The sequence below is a fragment of the Pelmatolapia mariae genome, linkage group LG20 (assembly GCF_036321145.2).
Source record: "Pelmatolapia mariae isolate MD_Pm_ZW linkage group LG20, Pm_UMD_F_2, whole genome shotgun sequence".
Classification (NCBI taxonomy): Eukaryota; Metazoa; Chordata; class Actinopteri; order Cichliformes; family Cichlidae; genus Pelmatolapia; species Pelmatolapia mariae.
Genome location: NC_086244.1, coordinates 30,040,199 through 30,066,367, shown reverse-complemented (window position 1 = coordinate 30,066,367; position 26,169 = coordinate 30,040,199). Strand labels below are relative to the sequence as shown.

Genomic DNA, 26,169 nt, shown 5'->3' with positions numbered 1-26,169 from the left:
TAGATATACAATATATAAGGCAACTGAGTTTGTACAACTCTAACGAGCATGAAAATCAGTATTTAATATTTGACCATATTTTTTCTTCAACTCGGATCTCACAGGCAAACGTTTTTCAAGAAAATAGAATAGTCAGGGAGATAAATGAAGCAGACACTGGGAGGCGTGCACACTGACAAAGATTTAAACCAAACATTTCCCATTTTAAGTCCATTTCTTGTATAATTTGGCATACCTCAGCCTGTTCTCCCTGATTCCCTTCCTTTAGAACGGCTTCTTGACAGCCATCCTTCCACTGAGACCATTTCTTTAATTTGGTTTCTATGAACAGTAGATGGATCAGCTGAAGTTCCAGATGCATTTCTCAGGTCTTTGCTGTATTTTTTTCCCGTTTTTTTTAAGGGCATGACTTTCAGATATTGTCGATCTGCTCGGACAGGCTTTTATTTTGAGACCTACTACTTCTTCTTCTTTCCTTCACTTTCCTCAATTTTTTTAACGACGCACTGCACACCATGCTCAGATATGCCAACTTTTTAGACAACACCTCTTCGGAAGTCATTTGTTGGCGCAAAAATACTATTTTATGTCTGTAAACCTGTTTTATCTATTTCATATATTCAGCTAAAGAAACTGGAACAGAGCATGTGTTTTCTAGCAACAAAGTGTCTAATGATACAATTTAAAAGTTGCCTGTTATGAAAGCATAAAGAAATGACGGATCTCCTAAGACCATTGCATAATACTCTATACTGATTATTTTGTTGGCTGTTTGACGTCATGTGGCTACATCCATGTTTTATATGCAGTTTACGGCTTTCACACTATTATTAGATAATGACAGAGACTTGTGGATGATTGCGTGTGCACAGTATATAATGTTGTAATTACTGTTTATGTGTATATGTGGTAAATGGATGTTGTGCTGCCTAATGTAGGCTGCAGCATCCTGGACTTGACGAGGGTAGTTATATAAGGCGGGCTTGACAGGCATGGATGACTTTTTGACAAAATGCAATGTGATATAATGTGATGTGTGACAAAAAGTCAGGTTTTGGAAACATGCTTTCGGGTGGAGAGAGGAGAGGGATATAAGGCTGTGCATATGTGTGGATCAGCCATAGAAAGAGATAAATGATCAAAGAAAGATGCTTAACAGGATAAAAAGCCTGTCTGCATGTGTGGGTGTGTGACTAGATATGGTAAAGTGCAAGGTAAAGGCCCCAGAAGATATTCTGGCCATAGGCGGGAAGCTTGCTGCTTTTGTGAATGTGTGTTTGTGTTGGGGTAGACATGCCAGAGAAGCAGGTCACATAGAGAAGAGCGAAGTTACATAAGTGGTAGGTTTGGAAGATTTGGGTCATGCCAGCAGAGTTAAATGCAAAGTGGTAACATTAGATGGCATTTGCTCAACAGAATTGAACACTCCTGAGAAGAGATGTTTCATAAAGGTGGAAACAAAACTTTTTAATATTTTCCTGCTCCCCAGGTTTCCTGCTGTAACAATCTTTTTCATTTTATGCACAGACACTGAGGTGAGTTATAGCTGAAGCATTACTGTGCACACTAAACTAAATGATTCCCCATCAGGTCTGCAGTTTGGGGAGGGTTTGATTACAGTCACTAAAAGTTTACAAGACGACATTTAAAAAATGGATGAAATCCAGCATACTGAGACACTGAGGCCTGGGGGAAAAAACTGCAGATCTTTACATTTTTGGTTGAAAATACATTCATTAATGTGCTTCAGCAGGCTGTAGTACAAAGCCTGGGAAAGCTCTAATAAGCAAGGTATAAGTCCTACAGAAACCTCTGCTCATCTGTTGTTGTCTGCTGGGAGGCTAAGGTCAAAGGCCAAAGGGCCAAGGGTATTTGCTGGCCAGCGTATTAACCTATGGCGGGAGCTTATTCGGTCTGATGTGCACACACAAATGCAATCCCACACAACAGTATTCACGAGATTCTCTCCCATGCCCTTCAAGATGAATGCATTGTTGTGTCGGAGAGGTACAGAGGCACAGTCAGAACCACAGCTAGCGAAAGAGTGAAAAAGGAAAGAAGCCAGAGCAGGAGAGGATATTGGGAGAAAATAAAGACAGAAGAGATTTTTATTAACTTTCAGCTGAACCCATACAGTGAGGGGGTAAAATGTAAGTTTTGAAAGTAAGGCACAGGAGTAGGAGCTGGGAGGAGGGAGAGAGCAAGAGGCACAAAGAAAGAAAGAGCTGAAGTCGGCTGGATGAGGGAGTATAGGGTACAAGCGCACACGGACAGGTGTCTTAGATGTGAAAGTCTCCTGGGTTCTGAGTATCATTGAGACACCTTATTATATCCTGATGGTGACGGAGTGACAGCCGCTCGGTGAGTATGCAGGGCTGAATGCAAGTCACTACTTCAAACTCCATCTGATACATATTCATTTCATTTGATGGACTCTTTCCCCACCCTCTTCACTCCCTCACTCAAGTACTTCACACAAGTCATCTATAAGATGAGAGGTATGTACGGCTGTGCAGCATCTGCTTGTACACAAGTGTGTGCGCCTGAGTGGGTGTGTGCATTTCAGCGTTTTGTCGGTTCGTTCGTCTGGATGTAAGCGTGTGTGCAAGCGAGTGTGTGTGTGTGTGGGTGTACCTGTGCACGTGAGCAGTTATGCATGCACCTGTTCATCTGCGTTAATGTGTCTACACGTGTGTGTGTGTGTGTGTGTGTGTGTGTGTGTGTGTTTCCAGAATGTACCAGAACCTGCTTGCTTGTGTGTGATGGAAAGAGAAGGAGAGGGCCTAAGTGAGTCTGCATGCTTGTGACTCGCACACACACACATACACACACAAAAAAAAACAACAACAACATCACAGACAAGGTGGAAGCAGGGTTTCTGCCGTCTCTGGGGATCTAGCAAGCTGCTCCAAAACAATAAAAATATTCAAAAACACAGTTCATCATTCCAACCAGCAGGCCCAGCTTTGCCACATCATTTTGTCTAGAGTCATTTTAGACACAGACTGCTTGGATGCCCTTAGTAGGTTGCAGGTTATACTAATCTAGTGTTGCATTTCCAGAGGCTCACATCAGTCTGGTTTAATTATTGCATCAAGACACGCACTTCCTCTGCCGCTGATGCAGCTGACTGACTGCAGCAAACCCAACACAGTCACCCCTACTCAAACAACATGGATCTGCACCACTAACTTGACAAAAGGCTTAATTCTCGGATGCTTTCTGTCTGTACCATAGCATGTTAGAAATATATTTGTTTGAAAAAATGATTTCACTTTGCTGCTTTAGCCCTCCAATGGACTGGCAACCTGTCCATGAAGTACCCTGCCTCTCACCCTGTGATAGCTAAGATAGGGTCCAGCCCCCATAAGCCTAAATTAGGTAGGCAGTACAAAAATGGATAGACAGCTCTGTCTGTTCTTCCGATGCTGTAGCATCAAAGATGCACAAAAGCCTAAATAAACAGAGAATATGAATAAAAGATTTGGTAAGGGATTCACTTGGTGCAAAACTTCATGAATCAGGGAATTTTACCAATTTGGAACCGGATCTAAACTGGAACAAGTTATCAGATCCCATGTCTACTGGTTGGATTCTTTTTTTATTGTGGAGCAGCCTCAGGAAATATAATGACTTTGCAATTGACTAGAAGAACCTCATTAGTACAACTCTCCAAAAAGTTCAATCAGAAAAATCATGTCTGTGGTATATGTATGTGTGTAAACCACATTTTCAGAAAAGGTTGACCTAAGAGCTTGAGGTCAAGATCACCAGGATTCAAACTCATTTGAGATTTTTAGTAGACGGCACATATGGTATCAATTTAAAAAATCCTATGTTGCCTTGGTCTCAAGTTACCACATTCACAAACTTCGGTGTCCAGCGGAGGGACGACATGACTGAGGGGTAAAAACTGCATCTCATTTACTCAGGTTATTTGTCTAATACTAAGATTTGTTCAATGATCTGAAACTTTTAAATGTGACAAATGTGCAAAAAGCTGAGAAATCAGGAAGAAAGCAAATACGTGTTTTTACTCTGTCATCAAAGCAGCACATAGTGGTCCTTTTTAGTCTTGTATTTGACCATTTTTCAAGTTAGACATGACTTTATCCTCGCTATCTAACCAGTTGAAAAGGCACATGCATGTTTATTAGTTCTTGAAACATTTTTTTTCTTTGCTTGTCTTTGCTAAGCCGTTCTGCCACTTGACTGCCAAAGTGATCAGCCGAACACCTTAGAGACACATGACAGACACAGGTGCAAACAGCAGTGTGTCTCAGGTGTCCACCCATGATCAGATCACACAAGACACATTTTAAAACCAAGTGTTTACAGGGTCTTTGATGAAGACTGTAGTGGGAATTGCAGAAGAATGAGCAGAAGACTAATGTATTCGATGCTTATCTGATGCCAAAACACCTTCTAATATTCACAGATAGGATTTTACAAAGCAGGTCAGTGATTATGGTGCTACTATTTTATCTTTTTTTTCAAGAGATAAACAGCAGAAATACTCTACAACAGTAAGAGATCATCCCAGTTTTCCCAGCCTTTGCGTTGAACGCTATACTCCTTCCTGTGTCACATCAGCAGGATTTCTGCTCTCACAACTAATTTAGAAAGACAAAATCCTTTCAGGTGTAATTTTAATATAGTGTTTCAAAAATAACACAGAGACCAAAGTGGGTCGCAGTGGCAGACTTCCTGTTGCTGGTTGTTTCAAGCAGAGGGCTGTGTGCGAAGTGACAGCTTCTGTCACCAGCTTTTCCGGGAGAGGAGGTGAGTGAACAGGGAAGGAGGAAGGAGGGGTAGGAGGACAGGCAGGAAGGAGTGCACTGGTTGTACTATGCATCCCAATGCCGTTTGACAGCCGCCCTTTTCTATCATGCTTACGTGAAGAAATGAAGGCTGTTCTAGTCTGATTTCTAAACTTATTAATTAGGTGGGTTGTGTTGAGCTGTTTGGGAGGTTGCGTGGTTCATGACTACTGAAACTGCAGTGGATTTCCTGTGGGTATAGATAATATCCACAACATCCATCTAAATTAGTTTTTTTTCTCCTCCTTTTTCTTTAGTTTTACAGATTTTTAATCACCGAAACGTGGTGCCTTTTCAAACAACATCCATCTAAATTACTTTTTTCCCTTTTTTCTTCCTTTTTATAGACTTTTAATCACTCAAATATGAAGGCTTTTCACAAACTATATTAATCTGCTCAGACACGTCCAGAACTGTGTAAAGGCCATGTTTCTGGTACTGTTCAGGCTTTCTGTGATTCATGTGTCAATATAACCAATGGCAGATTGCCTTGAGATCATAAAATAGAGATCAATGCCACGCGGTTATTGGTACTGTTGCTGATCTTTGATCTTTAACATAGTTATAAGCCTTGAACAAATATATTATGTGGTTGTTTATTGAGTTTAGAGCTTTAATAATGTAAGATTTTGTAAATAAGCACAACTCCTGTCAGACTCTTTAGCAAATACCGGCTGTAGTCTGCAAGTTCTTGTTTACTGATGCAAAGAGAAGCAGGAATCTAGTTTTTTATTCTTTTTCCGATTCAGTGTCACTCCCTTGTACATGAAAAATTATTTCTGGTTATATGTCAATGTGGCTGAAATGCAGCCACAAAAAATATAGTCATGTGAAAAAAAATTAGGTTGTACAACCATGTTTAGCGGCAATAACTTTCTTTATGGCTTTATTAGACTCTCACATTGTTGTGGAGGAATTCAGGCCCACTCTTCTTGGATCACTTATACCAAATTTCCCCTTGTGGGACCAAATACCAAATTTCCCCTTGTGGGACAATTAAAGGATTATTCTATTCATTCGTTTATTCATATCTGTCTTAAAGTCCCGCCACAACATTTCGGTCTGCTTGAGTTCTGGACTGTTGCAACTCTATGAGTCTTTGCTTTTTCATCCACTCTGCTGTAGATTTGCTGCTGTGCCTGGGATCAGTTTCCTGTTACAGGACCCGATTTTAGCCAAGTTTTAGATAGACAACCTCACATTTGTGTCTAAAGTATTTTAGCACGCAGAGGAGTTCATGGTTAACTCAGTGGATGCAAGGTGTTCAAGCCCAATCATCACTCTTCCATCACGTTAGTATGACGTGTGCGGATATGCTGTGGTTGTTTTTCTCCAAAAGATCTCCACCTTGGCCTCATTTGTCCAAAGGACATTGTTCCAGGAGTCTAGCGCTTTGCTCAGATGCAACTTTGCAAACCTACGTTGTGCTGCCATGTTCCTAAGACAGAAAAGACTTTCTCTTGGTAACCATTCCAAACAACTCATAACGGTTCAGCCTTTTTCTAAATGTACTAAAATGAACTTTAACATTTAACATGCTGAGGCCTTCAGAGTCTAAGATGTACTCTTGGGTTTTTAGGAATTTCTCTGAGCACTGCATCTGACCCTTGGGGTGAATTTTCTGGGACACCCACTCCTGGGAAGATTGTGGCATGCAGCTGAATGCTCCAGACCAGCAAACTGGCAAAAATGCTAATTTATACCAGTGATCACACTTGCTGATGATCAATTAATCACGTGCATTTGATTAGCAGCACCTGGCTTCCATTTACCCTCTTAATTCATATGGAAGTAGAAAGGGAGTGCTGAGCTTTTCTACGGGCCTGCAAAGAATAGTATGAAAATGTTTTTTTCAGATTACTGTACTGACTTGAAATAATTTTTTAAGATTTTTAGTTTTTTTTAGAATGTTGTATTTTCATCTACATTAAAGTTAGGTAGCTTTTATTTTCTCCCTGAATACCTCAGCTAAAAAAATCTAAAAATAAAATTACTAAATCTGCTTAGGCTGACACCACTGTCAATTTCATTTGAACGCCTTTTTATTAAAAAAAAAAAGAAGAAAAAAAAAAAAGCACCACACATGTATTACTTGCTAAAAACTGTGCCTAAGCAGGGCTGCTTTAACTTTGGTAAATCAGAAAACCATCAGCCATTTGCTTTTTTGTTCTATGACACGCTTTGACGCAACCCAGGGTCTGATAAAGAACAGGCTCGTGTCAGACAGGATGCAAACCCCATAACTAGGGAAGAAGCTCATTCTGTGGTATAACTGTTGCATTCCAAAGTGCTAGGGAAACCGGCCTAAAGCCTATTATTAGCCATATGGAGAGTGCTGCAGGCCTGACTGGTTAGAGAGGGAAACACAGTGTTGGATGAGCGCCAAATGCTCGAGGAGATAGCAAGAGAAATTCCTGGCTTTTAATTAAGAATTTAATAGTGAGACTCGTATTAGTGATTAGTATGTAATTAAAAGCTCTAGCAGTGTTTCGTACACAAGTATAATTAATAGCTGCATCTATGCATGTGTGCGAGTATGGACACAGCTTAAAACGGAAAAAAAGCTAATTATCTTAATCTGCCTTTCAATCAATAGCAGCAATTTATATTTAAATACAAATGTGGTGGAAGTTTATATATATTATGGCTTAAATCGTCTCATAAAAAGAACAGGGGCTAGGACTGCTTCACAGCTCACCATCAAAGCTGAACTGTCAAAGTCCAAGTTAAAGGAACATTTCACGCCAAAAATAAATAGAAGGTTTTTTCCCTATGGCCTGGATTATATCAGGGTGAGCTGCCCATCTAAAGAAAACCTTAAAAGCAATGTCTCTTTCCAAAAATCATGAACTGATTTCTTAAAATAAAATAATAATAATCATATTAATTTTTTTTCCAACCAAACAACACCCAGATAGATAAACAGCACTACCAGGCAAAAAACACGTAAACGTAACTTTTTGAGTAAACTACCCCTTTAAAAGTGAACAATGAACTGTGGCCACAACTGCTTGTCATTAATTTTAACAGTCGACCTTTAACAGAAAGAGGAAGTTAACAGCATTTGTTGCATGAGCGCCGTTTTGCTCCAAGCAGCGATGAGAGACCAGCCAGTTTAGTAGGGCAGTTCCCACGGCAACTTGCTCTAGTCGTGTTAAAAGTGAGTCTGTTAACACTAATTTAATTTATTGCAGTGCCCCACAGTGGTCAGCCCATGCTTTTGTTCTACTTTGGTGTCAACGCAAAGAAGAAACTCATGCAATCAAACACCATTCAGGAGTTCAGTGGGATGATTCAAATAGTCTGTCCTCTTTTTTCCTGTTTAACAAATGGATCTGTCAGGATAATGAGGAGCTCAGGTGTATTTCTGTCACTTGAAAGCATGCAGCGTGTAAATGTATACACAACTGAAACACAAAACAAAATTCTCTGCATCGGCCAATGCACATTTATTTCATATTCTCATATATTTACATGAGATTGAGGTGTTTGTTTTTGTGAAATGATAAGGTTTTTCCAGTTTAGAGAGCTTAAAAAAACCCTTTTTTAAGAGTATTTCATACAATAAAAATACTGCTGCCTTTTTCCCCCTCTCCCTATTAAACTTCACTGATTACAGCAACTCTACACGGACGAGGCAAAGGAAACGAGAGCCACTGTCAGCCTTTATTGTTTTTTCCTTGTAAGGTTAATGAACACAGCGCTCAAATTTCAGATAGTTACTGCACTGAAGCGTATGCATACCTATACTGAAGACTGAACACTACATGGTTTATCACGATAGCTTAACAACTGCTGTCGCAATGGACTTCCCTGTGGCTTAAGCCACTTCATGCACGATCACTGCAAATTTCCCATAAGACATTACATTCTAACAACTTCCTTGAAGCGAAAGCCTCGGCCAGGAACAAAAGTAACACTCCAGTGCTGCTTCTCTCATCAGTTAACCATGAGCGCAGAGCATGCGGGCCCATGCACTAACATTATGATGCAGTGCAGATGTGCACAGACACACATCTGTACAGCCGACTGGTTTAACGTGACACGCAAACGGAGAATAGTAAGGTACATGATTAAGGTAAGTAAGACACAGTTCTGTAGCTCTATGTCGCTTAGTAATGTGGGGGAGAAACACGCAGCGGCTGTAGAAACACATCCAACCCTGTACACACGTACCACTACACCGCTGGAGCTGTGCAGACACACTAACTGTACAGTGACAAAAATGGAGATGTGCTCATAAGACACAAACTTAGGTGCTTCAGTGCACCTACAGCAACATAATGACTCCCTGCAGCCAATGACAACACTGGAGTTCCTCCACATACTTAAGTACTCTTGACATCGAGCATCGACCTTCACTGCGCTCAGCCGCAGATTTCCCTTGGAGCAGGCATGAAAGGACGGGACTCAGAATAATGGCCTGGTGCTGATTCATATCAGGTGATTGTCTATGACATACAATGTTCAGCCAAAGGCCAAAGGCCACTGCGCCAGTGCTGCCCTTTACAACGTCACATTAGGCCTTGCTAATTTGCAGCCAATTAGCCTGGCTGCATGGGAGCTAGCCTGAGGCCACAGGGGTTGCAAGAGAGCAGGTGAGTAAGTGCAGACTGCCATTTGGTGAAGGTACAGGTCTAGGCGGCATTTCTTAAGCGGTGAGTAATAGGAAGACCTTCACATTTCAAAGACAATATAATGTTATGATGAGGTCTGAGTAGGTCACTTTTTTCTAGCATTATATTCAGAATACAAAATCTTAGAGAATACATAAATTTACCTTATAAATTCCATTAAAGTAAACAAAAATATACAAAAAAAAGAGGAATGTCTTTTTCTGGTTCTCAGGGCAAAAGGTGACAGTCTTAATTTGCTTGTTAAGTCAGGACCGCTATCATCAAAAGCAGATTTCTGTCTGAAGTAACTTATATTTGCCAGCGTTGACCTTCTCTGTCCTTCCTTATGTATGTGCAGAAAGCTGGAAGAGGGGGTGAGAATCAGTACGCAGGACACAGCAGACATGCTATGTTAACAACAGGTATGACATGGATTACAACGGATGGGGTGGGGGCGGGTTGCAAAGCAGCTTGCCAATCCAACAGGTGGCAAACTAAATATGCAAAATAGTGTGAGCTTTATCATACAGCCAACTCCATATGCAGAAAGTTATCATCTGAGCTATCAGCCTGTGTGAACTAGCTTTAAGATTAGCTGGTCTGCCAGTATAGTGCCATGCTTCATGTCTGGAAACCATAGATAAAAGATAAACTACTTCGAATGACATGAAGCTTTCACAAGCAACAAACTGTCACAGCGAACACAATGAAACGTGTTCCTGTTTGATTTGCTCGATAAAGACCATAAACTATTAATCCACTATCAAAATGACTTATTATTTGACTAATCCTTTCAAGATTTAACACAAAGAGAAGAACTTCATTATCCACCGAGCTAGAAAACATTATTTTGCGGGAAAACATTGTGAGGAAAACAACCTCTGGCAACACAAATAAAGGCAGTGCAATATAAAAATATTCAAACTGCATAAAATGAAAGCTAATTAAGATAAAACAAAAAGCACTAAATAGAAAACACTGTGGGCCACATGTTGAAGGTCAGCAGTGAGTTTAAAATCCTGACTGCACAGCTTGACCTGATGGCCAAGCGGTCAGGACGCACACCTCGTGATCAAAGATGCCCTCAGCAGCTGAGTTGTCCATTGCCTCTAGTTGCTGCATTTCATTAACTTGCTCTCGTTCCCATATCTATCTATCTATCTATCTATCTATCTATCTATCTATCTATCTATCTATCTATCTATCTATCTATCTATCTATCTATCTATCTATCTATCTATCTATCTATCTATCTGTCTGTCTATCTATCTTGGAATAAAAAAAAGTATTTAATTACAGATGACTTTACTTTTACAAAGCGAACAGAGGCAAAAAGGCAGAAGACAAGATGAAAGAACCCCTGTGTGGCTTCGGTTTCCTGCTGCGTCGTCATTATGAGTTATGGCAAAGGTAGATTCAACAGTGGAGGGACACGTGGGTGTGAAAAGGATGCGAGGGGGCTACAGAGGGCATGGGAAAGTAGAGCAGTGTATGGTGTGGGACGCAGGCAGGGAGAGAGGGTGAGGCTGGTAAAGATAACATAAGAGAGATAATGCTGTTGCAGTGATACAAAATAATATGACGCAGCCTGATGCAACACCGTTTGCATTCCCCTCCAATCTCCACTCCAGTTTATTCCTCCGCTTCCAAATAAAAAAAGAAAAGAAAAACAAAAATACGGAAATGCTACGCATGCATGTTACACAAGCTGAATTTAGAAGCTTTAACGAGGTCCGTAAACAAATCGCTTATGCATGCATGTGCTTTTTAATTTCACCATCTTTTTTTTTTTTTTTGGTTACACATTCTCAATCTCCTCCACAGCTCCAGAGGAAGCCTCTCATCATTACTTCTCAGATGTAAAAGAGCGCTCCATATTCTTTTTTTTCCAGCTAAGACACAAAAATCTCATGACCTTGGAAATTTACATGATTATAACAGCGAATTATTCCTCTCTTTAACGTGCTGCATTCGCAACCATGGCTCGAGTCTAGACGCCACACGTATGATAATCTCACGGCGGTCAACGACCGTATGCTGAAGTTGGTAAACGTGTTTGTGTTAGTGTTGTGCGGTGTGGTGTGTTTATGGTGTGTATAGCTGTGTGTGTGTGTGTCCTGGTTTCAACTCTGCCGTTCTTGCACTCTCACATTATCATACAGAGCAGACGGAGTGCGTGTGTTGGGTAGTAAAACTCTCCTCTGCTCTCTGACAGCACTCCCCCCTACGCACACACACACACACACACCTCCCATCTCGTCTCCTGCTGAGCTCCCCGTGTGTAATCTGTAGACTGCACACGTACACTGCTTACCTGAGTGGGACTCTCTCTGCAAGTGTACAAGCTTGTGTGCGTGTGTGTATCTGTGTGCGCGCATGCATGCACGTGCGGCAGAGGGTGAAGGAGACGGCAAACATGAGAGACCACGTATGAGGTGTTTTCTGAAAGCTTGGCTCGGTACATGCAGAAAACACGCTTCTTGAGAGCGAGCGCTTGCAACGTGGCTCCAAGACAATCCTTGTGTCTGTCTCCCACTGTGTACAGCTGACAGCAATCACCTGAACTGGAATGAACCGGACTTACGTAACTTTCCCTGTGAAAGCCACGGCTGGCCTGACAGTGAGGAGTCGGGTCATCCAGGAAGCAAAAGTTTATAGCCGTTTCCTCAAAGATGAATATAGGGGGGAAAAGAGAAAAAAAGCTTCATCATGGTGACTTACATTTACATCTATAGTTCTAATTCATCTGCAGGTTGATGATTTTGAAATATTTTTTCTCTTCTCAGATATATCAGAGTTTCAACCAGCGTACTACAAGTGGCTTTCTGGCCCTAAGGTGATCTTATACTGGACAGAAGCATCCTCGTTTGCAACAATTAATTGTAAAAAGTTGGAAATTGATTTGATCAGCCTACTAATCTCGTTATCTGTCTTTACATTTGTTTTAAAAATTGCTAGAAAGAACAACAAAGAAGTAAGAAAACGGTCCACAATAAACTTTTAGTGATATAAAAATATCAAATCCTGATAACAATGACATAGCGACACCATGTGTTTTGTTTCCTAGCAACAAGAACACAAGCCCTGGCATGTCTGAGAGCCAGATCAGCTTGTCAGCTTCCAATGGCAATTTAGTACCTAAAAAAGGGAGCTACTTCAACGTCCTCCAACAAAGCTGAATACTTTGCAAAATGTGCAATAAATATGTTCTCAGTGGAAGTGGAAACAACAAACCTTGAGGCAAAAATATAAAAAACGTTGAGCACAACCAGCCTAAAAAGGCATGTAAGCAGATGTTAGCAGCTATTGATGTGCAACAAAACGAAATAAATAAATGTGGTGCTCGCTATTTGCACTCCAAATGATGGTTTCCCGTCATTTTTGCGAATTGTGCAAAAAAGGAGAGATTTAAGCAACTGGTTAAAAAGTTCAGCTCAACGTTCTCAGATAGAAAATATTCTTCAATTTCAATTTTATTGTGCAGGTGCTTGATGAGATACAAGGTTAAAGCAATAGCAGTAACTAAAGTGTTAAGCACTTACATTATCTTTCAAACGCGGCTGCTTTTGTGCTTACATTTATTTTATTCAGTGTCACAACTATTGCACTATGAAAAGGCCATTCAGACACAACGCGACAGCGACACTGCTGCTCTCTGAAATCCACTAGTATCGATACCGATACTTTGTTTCTAGCCTTTAACTTCAGCATGTAGCCCACTGAATTGTGCTATATAGATTCTTTTTCTGGAAATGAAAAAATATACCTCAAACATGCACTATAAAAAAATGGCGGAACCTTTTTATGTTGAACGGCATTGCATATAGTACATTTGATTGTCATCAATGACAGCAGCTCATTTGAAAAGAAGGATAGAAAATGGTTTTCAAATGCTGCTGCCAGGAAGTAGCAATCACCTACAAAATGCTGTTCAGTATTTTCCCCCCCTGTATCTTCATAAATACAATTATCTCAAATTTGTATATTTTGATACAATTTTGAGGCTACATTGCTCACTTCTATGAATAACTAGGCAAATTGTATTTCCAGTGATTAAGGTAAGCTAAAGCATTCTTTGCTAAATGTAAATAACATTAAATATAATCTGCTGTTCTCATGTTGGAATATATGCGTGCTCTTTTCCCTTCACAGTTCAAAATAATCTCTATATATCTTACACTCGACCTGACTGCAACAACTCCTTCTTGCTTGCTTCCTCCATGTTTAAGAGAATTCTTTCTTTGATTGGCAGAATGTGAACAGCTGCCAATCAGCAGATGGATGCAAAGAGTGAAATGCAGCGTACAGCGTTGCGTTAGCTAACATAATAGTCTAAAAGTATACAATATATTTTATTAAATCTATCTATACTGACAAATGAAAACACGGTGTAGTTTTATAGAGCTCTGGCCTAGAAAGAATCCAACAAAACTCTGGGTTATGTGTCTTGCAAAAAACTCCCTGCACAAGTGTAGTGAACAAATGCCAGAACGTGTGTAAAGGAAACCACAACGGCATCAGCATAGCGCCTTAATGATGCTACTAGAATGCAGCTACACACACAAATCAATGAATCTAGCTGTATAATTACGGGATACTAAAACATACTGGCACTCAAATACAACCAGCAGGAAAGGCAGTCATGAGCTGCAGCGAGAGAAATCCTGGATGGTCTCTGTAACCCCCGTTCTCTCTATCCGAACAGAAAACTAATTGATTGAATCCTGCTAACTGGTAAGAAGCTCTTCCAACACAACCTGGCTTTTATCATAACCTTTTTGTCTCCGTATCTGGCATGCCTCCGTTCAGGGAACGGTGTGCTGAAGATTATAGACGGGGAACAGACACGGGGAAAAGAAGAGAGGAGGGGAGTGAGTGAGTGAATATGAGAGTGAAGGAGAATAGGGGAGAGGGGGTTTGGTGGAGAGCAAGTGTTTGGGAGATGAAGATAGAAAGCGTAAGAGTGAGAAATAATGAGAGAAGAAGAAAAATGTTCTTGCTCTCAGAGAGATGAATTGGTTGATAGTTTGCAGACAGCCTTTCCAGTGTCAGGAGAAGGACTATATCCATTCCCTTCTTCGCTAATAAGGCAGAGAATCCCCAAGACACAACCGCAGGGATCTATTCATTTGTCTCCAATAACACAGCCACCTTTCTGCTCATATTAGCCAGGATTTGCATAGCTACATTTGCATAAGGATTTAATAATGTCATCTGAATGAGACGAAATGCATCTGTCAATCATTCTTGGTTCACTAACAGGGTTCTGTGCTCTTCTGGGTTACAACTGGTTCAGGGTTATGCATTCTGATCACTAGCATTATGAGTTCTGTAGGATATGGGGGTGAAATAGCATGGAAACCTGAATTAAGTATCCAGTTTCCATTTTCAGTCCAATCCATTCCCCTACAAATCCCCTAGCAAATCTAGGTTTAGCTTAAAATGTCTAAGATGTAAAACATATAATCGATTCGACTGATATAAGATACAGCATTTAAAGAAGCATGTTGGACTGATGCTTAATAGAAGTGGGCAGTATTCTGAGCTCCAGAATAAAAATACAAACTTCTACCTGGAGGTTTATTTTACAGCATCTAACAGTGGCCATACAATGTCGATTATCTCCAGTCCTAACAGATGATAAACTTCATCAGTGTCTGTATATAAATCTTTAATTGGACAGTTAATTATTTAATCAGTTGAATAGTAAAGGGGGCAAACAACTAAAATAGAAAAATAAATGTAAAAATGCAAGAAAAGTTTCGCCGTAAAAAAACAGCCTTGACTAAATGTCAATACATCCATCTAACTGTACTATAGAGTTTAAATTAAAAAAAAAACACAAAAAACTAACACACTGGGTAGTGTGTATATATACAGCATTGTATATTGTCGCAGTTCAAGGTTGTGGAGTCTGCCTACAGATGATTATGAGACAGGAAAGACCGGAGCTTGCTGGTTAACAGCGAATGAACCTTTAAAATAAGAGGATGAAGATTGTTTAATAGTAAATCACTGACCATGTCAATGTCTTGAATGAATGAAAAAGCTAAAATAAAGTACACTTCGATGACCCACCCAGTTTAATCTTTATACTAGGCTGGTGATGTACCACATGATCAGACCTGGAGCATGTTTGGATCCTTTCAGCTTCGCTATAAATTTGACATACAAAGACGCTGAAAAACAGACCTAAATAAATCATTGAATAAATAGAATATTACAAAACTGTTAGCCGTCATAATTTGTAAAAAAAAAAAATTCCCATTCTGAAATCAGACTCACATTAGAACCAGTTCACCTGCAGACAACAAGAACAAAACACACAGTTTTTATATCCTGTCCTACCTTCCATCCGCTGCCTGCCTCTCTGTAGTAAGGGAAGTTGTCGCAGATCCACTGGTAGATCTCGCTGAGGGTCATCCGTTTGCGCGGTGAGCCGTTGATAGCAAAGGTGATGAGGCTGGCGTAGCTGTAGGGCGGTTTACCATCTCTGTGCTGTGCTGCTTCCTCTTGGTCCAGTGTGGTTCCTGGGTCCAAATGTACCATTTTCTTGCCAGGTCCGTGCCCGTGATGGTGCCCGTGGTGGTGGTGGTGCCCGTGGTGGTGGTGGCCATGGTGGTGTCCCGTGTCGGCCTTCTGAATGGTTGCCCTCATGCCGAGCTGGGGAAGCCAGTCCATTGAAGTAAGGCTGCTCTCCAGCTCAGAGGTCATAGTGTTTGTCTTGTCAGGGGTCAGGGGTCAAAAGGGAAGATGCACGGCTCAGCGACTTGGCGTATGGAGGATCTCCTGTTGGCTCACTGAATGGGTTCTGTGCAGCAGTCTTGGCTCAAGCCTAGAAGAGCAGGAGGTTTATTTACTATGCCTATTCATCTCCTTTAGCTGGAGCAGAAAGAACACTTGGCAGACACACACAGATGTTAACTTGCAGAATATTCTCCGCATACAGTGCAGCGTTGTATAATGGAAAACTAAATATTTTGGCATGTTGCTCACTTGTTCTGTCACAGTGTGAATAAATATGATATGCACCGTGAGCTATGGATATGAAAAAAACAAACAAACAAAAACTTTAATCAAATTGTTTCATTGCATTAATTATACAGTGATAAGCAAAGTTGCATGGGGGACTAGGTAAGAGTTAAGTTTCTTACTCTTCCCATTCCTTTCCATCTTTCTTTGGGCCACAGCATCTGAGGAAGTCACCGAAGTGAAAGGTAGAGCTCGTCCCTCGTGCATGTTCACAAGATCTTCATTTAGCCTCTGTAATGGCCGCTGCTGCAACGTACAAACACAAACCACACAAGACGGTGAGCTTGGACTGCCAGACAGCCTTCATAAGATATTAATATCGCACAACCGTTCAACTGGCCTCGGCGTCTGTCCAACCCGATTAAAACTCTTCTCTCTTTCTCTCTCTGTGTTCTGTCTATCTGGATTGCCTCGCACTCTCATTCCCTCCAAAGTGGAAATGGCAATTGGATCTGCCGAGTGACTAAAAGCTGGGGAATTGTTTTCACAAGTGCCTGCCAAATGGGGGGAACAGCTCGGGAGGAATTCCAACCCTCTGGAGGAGCCGAAAGGCTCGTCCCCTTCCCCTCTCTGACTACCCCTCCACACAAACACGCGTACACGCACGCACGCAGAAACACACACTCGGTGTTCTAATTCTCCGACTCTCGACGTGCCTCACTCTTCTGTCAAGTCCACAACCACCCCACTGCCTCCCCCCTCAGGGTTTCAGGTCCTTGCCAGGCAGACCCAAAAAATTGAAACCTCAATAACCCTCAACATTTGATTTTAGGAGCTATTTTTAGAGCGGCACTGGACCTAAAACTGTACCTTCTGTTACACAGAGACTGAACTATTTTTTGGAAGTGGGCGCTTTGAGCGTGATTCAGGACAAAACAAAGGGAATCATTTGGAACACCCAAGAGAAATTACTCACCAATTGTTCTGTACTTCAATCAGTCACAGAACATTTGTAGATTTGTCACTTTTGGGCTGAGAATGTCATGTAACTGTTACTCATCACAGGAGTGAAGATGTTGCATTCAAACCTCGCTCTGATTCAAGATCAGTTTCTCGTTTCGTGCGAGCACCAAGAACGAACATCATACATTTTAAGAAATACAGGTAAATCTCAGAGGCCCGGAGTCTGAATAGTTAATAATGGTTGGATGAATTCAATCTCTTATTAATACAGAAATCTACAGCCAAACCTTTATCAACATCCGGCGAAATAACCTTCCAATGTCCTTGAACAACAAAGAGCCCACTGGCCCACGCGCAGTCTCCATTCACGCTGTATATAATCAAGGTGGGAGAACTTCAATGAGCCTGCCTACCACCACAAACGTACAGACGAACACAAACCCCTCTGTCTGTCTTTTCACCAATCCCCCTGGAGAGGAAAATATACAAGGAAGAAAAAGAAGTGAAATGCCCAGCTCCTGCAAAACCCTGCTTAATTACACATGGAAATAAATACATATTTAGCACCAGACTCATCAAGCTAAACAACCCAGGCAAGGGGTGGAGGGGGGGACTAGTGCAAGGAAAGCGGCACTGACAGAAGAGATGTGCCCGATGAGGCTTTTTGCACAAAACTACCCCTGTCCCCCTCCTCAAGGCCCTGCCACTGTGGGAGAAGCTACTTCCAACCCCCTCTTCGAAATCCCAGGAAGGTATCTTAATTAGTGCACCTTCTTCTTCTTCTTTTTTTTTTTTTGCTAAAGGGAATGTAGCATTACTAGTTGCAGTGGTGCAGGGTATGTGGGGAAGGGGGTGGTGACACACAAGACACAGAACAACAAGTACTTATTTTCCCCTCATTAAAAAGGAGGCTCAAACTGCAAATCAGCCTGCCACAAGCCTCGACCTGCCGTGGCTGCTGTTGTTGAGAAGTTTTGGGAGCGTGGGCTGGCTGCACGGTGGCACGGTGTAGCTTCGCACCGCTAGCATAGTGAGGTGTTGGGATGATGAGTAATAGAAGAGAGCACAGAGAGAAGACTTGACTTGGCTTCTGGGGAGAGGAGCCCTGCTGGGCGGGTAGACGCAACCAATTACCTAGTCGGCTCAGTCAACTGGGCCCACGGTGACTAAGCTAACCTCAGCACTGTGCCTTTTATTTTATGATATCGACTGTGTTTCACAACAGGGATCAAGGAAGAAAAGTGATAACTGGAGAAAAGAGATCTCACTGTATATCTCTGCCGATCGGGGAGACATCAGCCTTCTGTAGAAATACACTATACTAGACCGAATGCATACGTGTTTGAGTGCTAGACTCTATTAAAAAGTGCCAAATATGTTATCAGAAAGGACAGTTTATTCATGAAAAGTAATTGTCCATGGTTTTCTATGTTGAAAAAGCAGTGCATACTTTCTAAAATGATGTACAGTGGCAGAGTTTGAGTATTGCTAATGCTCCTTTGGTTCAAATACTTGAATAAAACCCCCCATATAGTTCACTTATGCATGGAAAAATGTCTGCTTTTTGATGATGGCATTATATTCTCCATCAGAAAAAGCACTCCCCCCCCAAAAAAAAGAGGTTCTTCTTGTTGCATTACTTCTAATGCGGTGACTGGGCAGTGATGCAAACAACACAATTCCTGCTGATACTTGTCAAAACCTTACAAGGCTGAACTCTGCATCCCTCTTCAGGAAACATCAAAAACAACATACAGACAAGATCTATTTCAAAGAGACTGTTGTTGAAGAGGAAATAAAGGTGGCGATGAAATGAGAAGATTCTGGCAAAGGATCACACAGAAACGGCACGGGTTCATTAAACAGGATTTCAGTATGGTTGTGCATAGAAACGTGCATATTCAGAGACAGAAGCGGTTTACATTACGCTTAAAAAACAAGATATTTTAGATTTTTTCTCTTTCACCCATCAAAGAACAAAAAAAGAAGAATGTAAAATATTAACTTTCTTAGTGTGACAGTTGTGATATATTAGTTGGCAGTTAAAGACGAGATTACAAGCATTTTCTTTTTTTAAAAAGCAAGGATTTAGACATTTATGAACAAGAAATCTCTTTCCTCCTAAGAATTTAAACGCATCACTCTCTGCACTGTGGATAGAGCTTTCATGACTGTGAACATTGTCCCTTTAAAAGAGTTGAGGGTATGTGTGTGATTGAATGTATTCACCCATTAGACTTTGTAGCTGTGATGCACTCACTCAGCTGTATGCATCACTAACAGCTAACAGTCCCCTGCTGCTAGCAGGCTTTTAGACTGAGAGAGGCTTTACAGTTCTGCATTTTAATAGAGAACTTTGAATGGAGTGACGGGGGATGGGTGAGAGAAAGCGAGGTGGGCTGGGGGGAGGAGGAGGGAGCCAAAAGGAAAGAGGCATCAAAATATTTTCAGAGGAAAATGAAGTAATGACAAAATACCCACCCGGAGCGTGCAGAGCAGAGGGGGTTTCTGGGAAGGACTGCCTTGGCAAGGGTAAGGCTAATGTGTCAAAAGAAAAGTCTGTAGGCATACTGAGCGCTGTCATGTCTCGAAGTGTGGGCCATTCAAAGGAAGAAGGAAAAGGTCCAAAAAACCCGTATTGAACATCTTAATTACTTTCTGCTTCAGCACAGAAAGCACGCCCCTGAAAAGGTTCAATTATGAGATATCAAGGCAAATCAGATGCCCTCGCGGTGGCTGTTTCCTTATCCCTCAATGGAGCTGGGTTAAGCAATTATAACTTGATACTGTCTACTTGTTTTTAAAAGGAGACCTGGAGAGGCATCGATGTAACGCACTGTTTCACAGTGAGATACATTGAGTCTTTAAAGAAGAGAGTGGTCAGGAAAATGAAAGTTTGAAAGAAAGAAGAAGAAGAAGAAAAAAAGTGGATACATTCATACCAAGGATAATAATTTATCCATAACAGAACAACACTTTAATCATTTTTTTTCTCTGTGTGTGTGTGTATGAAACCTGCTGGCTGGCTCGTGTCAACCGAGTCAATCCGGTGGCATCGCTACTGAAACAGAACATTACTGACTCACACTGTTTTTCTCAAGTCTGAAAGAAAACCTGATTGAAAGAAGGCAAGAAAAATCAGTAGGTTCCACTGAATCCCTCAAGGCCTAGAATAAAATATTTAACTCGCTAAGCCCACACAGAACATTACACCTGAAAACATCTGCCAAGGTAGAGGGAGTTAGCGACCCAGAAGACTTACTAGCACCAACTAGGAAAGAGCTATCAAAATTCCAGATTCTGACAACGGCAAAGTTAAAAAGGCATATTTTGTCATAAATAAAACATAGGAGTGCAGCATTTCGGCAAAATCCCCCAACGAAAGGTCCCGAGAGAGCGATGGGATGCTGTTTGTGAACTCACGCTTCGCACAGTAAAGAGGGCTATAGCACTGCGTCACCACGACTCAAACTACATTCCCACATCCAGCCCTATTCAGCGAGGACTAGTCCTCTTTAAAAATTCATTAATTTACAGCAAAAATAGATTAAAGCGCCCAACTGCACCAACCTAAAAAGTTTGGCTTGTGAATAGCATTAATAATGGAAGCAAGCATCCAAAAACCTAGAGGCCCTGGCTTGGAGGCATGGCTTAGGTTTTGTTGCACTTTATAATGGAGAGTCATTTACATTTTTTAGAAGTATTACAGCTTTTTGATGCTTGTTTATAATTGCATTGTTTTACATGCAAATTGGCTAACAATTGTTACTCATTAAAACCTAACCAGAGTAGCAGAGCGCTCTCAGCTTGTGCAAGATGCAAGCTTTACATCAGGTTAGCAGTGGAAGCTTTGCATCTCTCGTCTTGCAGGCAACGCTGCTGGCGAGTTCAATCCAAATGACGGCCCTTTAAAAGTGATCATCCCCTATCTTATCTTTTACTTATCTTTCTTTTTTCTTTCCCCCTCCAAATCATAGCAATGCTTTTCCTAACAGAATCAAAGAGGATTTTGACAAGATAAAAGGATTTGCTACATTCGAATTCAAATTATGTGTACTTTCCTGGGGACATGACAAAAAATCACAGTGACTGGGAGCACTCAGGGAACTTAGAGGTACTTAAAAAGAGAGAAAGTCTGCTCTAATGCCTTGTCGAAAATATCGCCTTCCCAGCCAGACGACGGAGACCGCCGCGTTAGATCGCCAAACATCAGACTTCATACTGCGTGGATACGTAGATCAGCCAAAACATGAAAACAACTAACAGGGGAAATGAACAGCTATCAAGTATGACTAATAATCATCTCATTACAATGCAGCGTAATGCTGGGAAACCTCAGTTCCTACATTCATGTGTATGTTACTTTCAGATATACCACCCACCTAAAAATGATTGCAGACCAAGCTCCCTCCCCTTTGCTACAGCAAAAGACAGCACATCAGCACATGACGCCTCGCCAAATGGGCATAAGAGCTCAGAAGCGGCTCAAGGAACACCACAGAGACCCCGAGGCTTTCAAAGCTCCCCAGATCCAAATCTGATCAAGCAGTAACAGGATGTTCAGGTACAAGGTTGATGGGGTGGGGGTCACCCCAGTTTTAATCTTGTGGCTAATCAGTGTATAGCAGTCAGGGCATGACGCTTTTCATATCTACGGGTAACATCGGGTCATCTAAACAATCACTTTAATTATTTAAACAGTTGATTATTGATTTGACCGGAGGTAATTAAAGTGACCTGATGCCCTAGTAACGCAGTAATGGCCTGGTAATTACAGAGGCAGATTAAAGGGTTTTCTTGCTAAACCAAATGAGACCACCTCCTCACCTCTTTTAATAGCTACTGCCACGCTATCTTCGAGCAAGGCAGTTAAATAACAACCCCTCTAGCGGAAGTGTCCACGATAAAGAGTGGAAGATGGCTCTTAGGGATCAATCTGTGTAACAGAGGAGCGTGGGTGTCTGTGTTTGCTAAAAGCATATTGTTACTTATTAAGTTCTTCATTAAGCAAACAGATCTTTCCAGGGTTAAACACCGACCGTCTTTAACAGCACATGTGTAATAAGGCGAGCACACAGTGTGTCTGCTTACAGGCGTCAATGCTGCTGTAAATTCAAGCAAAACATTTTTCCGCGGCATGTCAAAGAGATTGGATTTTACTTATGAGCTGCAAAAAAAAGTGAGAAAAAAACGACTGAAATAATGCATGCTAACTCTGATCATGCTGGGTTTAATCAATAAAGCAAAACTCTATATGAGCACCGCCCAGGCACCAGGATGCTGGGATTGATTCTACACCAATCTGCAAGAACAATAAAACCACCTGCCTCATGCGTAAAGTTGCCGCTTGTCCCGACACAGCGTTTCCCACAGATTCTATTTGTGGCAGTAGCAGCGGGGCTTTTCTTTTTCTGTTAATGCATTATTAATTAATAGCGCATATAAGGTGCCTCTCTGCAAACACTTTAATTGCCACTTTCTGACAAATAAATATCGAAGCAATATATTTAACTGCCTCTCCAGAGAGCGTTTCATCCCACTGACAGACTCCCAACTCTTCTGACTCCAGCTGTCGATCGTAGTTCTTGTTCTGCTTTGCAGTTCTCCGCCTGCAGCAGACTCTGGCTGGTGTGACTCTCCAGCTCGCAGGAGAACAAGGAGAACCATCGGCTGCAGTCTAAGATGGTGGAGTCGGAGTAGATCCGACCGCAGGACAAACTCACTAGAGAAGCAGCTGAATGATATCGAAGATGCCGCAACAGCGACATCATCACCCTGACGGTAAGAAAAAAAATGAAATGGGAAGAACTGGTTAGCAGTGACTGAACTTTTGAAATCAGAGCAGTGAGTAAATCACAGATGGTGCCCACTTTGGACACGGGATCTCTTGAGCTGTCCTGTAATGTCTAGCAGCCGGATGCGGGGCCTCTCCATGATTTGCTCCCCAACATCCCGCTCACCCTTGATGGGACTGGGACCTCCATTTGGGATTGGGTTGTGCTCTGGGCCGACTGTGCTGCTGGGAGAAGTGCTTGCTGTCAGGGAGAGCCATCACTGTGTCGCAGTGGTTGGTCTGAAGCAATGTTTAGGTGTCGGGTATGTGTAAAGCAATGTCAACACCAGGAGTGCCAGGACTCAAGGTTTCCCAGCACAATACTGCACTGCAATGAGTGTAATTCACTTTTTACTGTCAGCAGTTTTAATGCTGAGGATGTGTGTATGTGTACTTGAATTTTTCCTTATTTATTTATTTATTCATTTATTTAATTCAACAGGGTGACGCAAAAAGACCAAGTGTAGGTTTCTTAAGAGATATAAACTGCTTAACAAAGCCCACTTTTGTCGCAAATTTGTGGGAAGTTCTGAGTCTCGAACTCCATCACGTTTTAATTGGGAGGCAAATCATTCTTGGCAGACACTGAGAAGAAAGCCTGGCTGCTCAACACGTCTTGTGAAGTCACGCAAAAAGAATATATTACAAGTCATAATGAATATGCAGAGAGACAACATCAAAATTTTGACAGGCATATACGATTCGAAAACTGGCATATGGAGTTCATCTTTATCAAAGAGACTGAAACGCCTGTAGTGCATCCACAAATAGCCCGTTAATTCAACTTTCAAAAAGTCATTACTACACTCGGTTCTTGGCATTGCATTTGCTGACATTGACGATAATTACAACGACCTTTCTGATGATAAAACACAAATCAGTAAAACATTATGAAGGGTTCCTTCTCGCCACGTTTCATGAGATTCTGCATAACGTTTTAATGAGGCATTTAGGGGTCTATGAGTGATCTACTGAGAAAGTCTACAATGGCAATCAGCAGTGAGTGTGGCAGCTGTTCAGCAATTAAAAAGCCAAATTACCCTCAATCAACACCATTTACAAGCACAAGTAAATCTCAGAGCAAATAATGATGAGAGAAATCTGTTCAGACAGCTCTCATCTTGATAGGAATTAGAGACGCATCCAAATCAGGAGCAGGGTGTTCTCTCTCTAACGCTTCCTCAGTCTGTCACACGAGCACGCGCGCACACGTACACACACAAACCCCAACTCCCCTTGTCTGAATATTTTTGGCGAGATGAAGTTGTATAGTACTGGCTAGCTAAAGATACTGCAGCATAATGTAAGACAAAGAGTCCTGTCGGTATTAGACGGTTACCTTTGATGTTAAGGCTACGGTGTCTTCATGGGCAGCCTATAGAAAAGAAATCCACAGTGAATGAGCAAAACTGGACCATCACCAAACTCAGCTCGCTGGAAAACTAAAGAAAAGTCATCTGCATGCATGGCTCAAGGGCAGCTGTGTCTGCATCAGCTAAACTGTTAAAATCTTCAAGTAGCTCAAATCATTTATTTGAAAGTATTCAGTAAATTAATTCTCTCTCTCTCAATATATATAAAGTGTATATCAGGGTTAGGTCTTTTTTTTTTTAAGTCTTAATACAATATACATTAAATATCCTAATCCATTCTCTTAAACTTGACACTGAGAGCCTCTGAAATCCACGACCGAACAAAGACATCAGCATCTACAAACACTGACAGACAGCTTCTTACTGACACATTGCCAGTGTTCATATAATCTAAACTTTTATAAAATACCTCACGCCGTTAAACAATGCCAATTACAAGGCAAAGGCTCATTTTTCCTTATACTACTTTTTCCTTCCATTGTTATGTGAGCTACAAGATTAATGTGTTTTGGTAATGCATAACTGATCCGCTATTATATATATTTATATATCAAACATAAAGCAATTGAACTGCTTTATGGATAGACCACTGCATCACTGTGGAGCTCAGCTTTCTGTAAGCCTCTGCTGCGAGGCTTCATGTTTCCCCTGTTATCACTTCAAAAGTCTTTTATTTTAAATCTCTGACCGGCACTGTCCTCCGCGTATATGCGCGTCCCGTACAATTCACTGCTTGGATAATTGTTCCATTAAGCACCACTTTCCTAACAGTCTTGTAAGCAGACAGCCTGGCTGTGCCGGCGGTAGCATCGAGATAATAACTTAGAGAAGTTGACTTTATCCAGCAGACGTGGTATAACGGCACAATGCAACGCTTGCTTGCATTCATATTGTCACAGACAGCGAACTTGTCACGGCCTGCCGTTAAGTAAAAAAACACAAAACAAAAACCGCTGGCTTTGAGCACCACCGCTGTGCGATCATTTGTCACAAATCCTAATGAGCAACATATTCAAACATTCTTGTGAACAGACTACTCACCGTCGCACGCGAATACGAGAACCGGCTCAATTTGTGCACTCTGCTTCAAGCAGCTCCAGACGCTGTTCTGCACTTGAAAATCCCCTTCGAAGACACACACACACATAAAAAAAGCTCCTGTGGTGCCTTTGCGCTGTCACTCTGGCTGCGTGCGCACGGCGCTCTGCAGGCGTCAAACTGACCGCTGCTGTGGTCAGTCGACAAGTCAAGACTGGAGGACTCGACCCGCTATTCGCATTTGCGCTCATCAACGCAAAGATCCCGGGTCTCAGTGCTCCGCTCCGCTGCTAAACCACCGGAACTACTTCCAACGCCAGCCGGAGCACGTTGAAGATAAATTCATGCACCACAATAGGAAAAAAATGAAATCAGATCCATTTAACTAGTTCCCGGTTTTAATATTAATGAGATTCCGCCAGGACATGCCTACCACTGCTATGACTAAAATAAACGCCTAACATATAATTAGAATAGACATATGATTTTAAAAATAGAAGCCCACCGTGCCGTGTATATTTGTTAAATGAGCCTGTTATTGTGGGATACAGTTC

At 41.6% G+C, this 26,169-nt stretch overlaps 1 protein-coding gene across 7 annotated transcripts in view; it reads right to left on the bottom strand.

Annotated features, from left to right (window-relative positions):
* Positions 1-25,932, bottom strand: part of LOC134619166 (forkhead box protein J3-like) — a 67,282-nt gene extending 41,350 nt beyond the window's left edge. For 2 of the 7 annotated variants that reach the window (XM_063464937.1, XM_063464935.1), the window contains exons 1-3: positions 25,619-25,930; positions 16,591-16,714; positions 15,785-16,271 (exon numbers count right to left, since the gene is read on the bottom strand). In XM_063464937.1, coding sequence (XP_063321007.1) covers positions 15,785-16,150 — 366 coding nt within the window. In that variant the 5' untranslated portion in view covers positions 16,151-16,271; positions 16,591-16,714; positions 25,619-25,930. Of the gene's footprint in view, positions 1-15,784; positions 16,272-16,590; positions 16,715-24,543; positions 24,580-25,618 lie in introns of all 7 variants that reach the window. The other 5 variants (XM_063464933.1, XM_063464938.1, XM_063464932.1 and 2 more) reach the window with 5 other exon arrangements.
* Between the last annotated feature and the right edge of the window lie 237 nt (positions 25,933-26,169).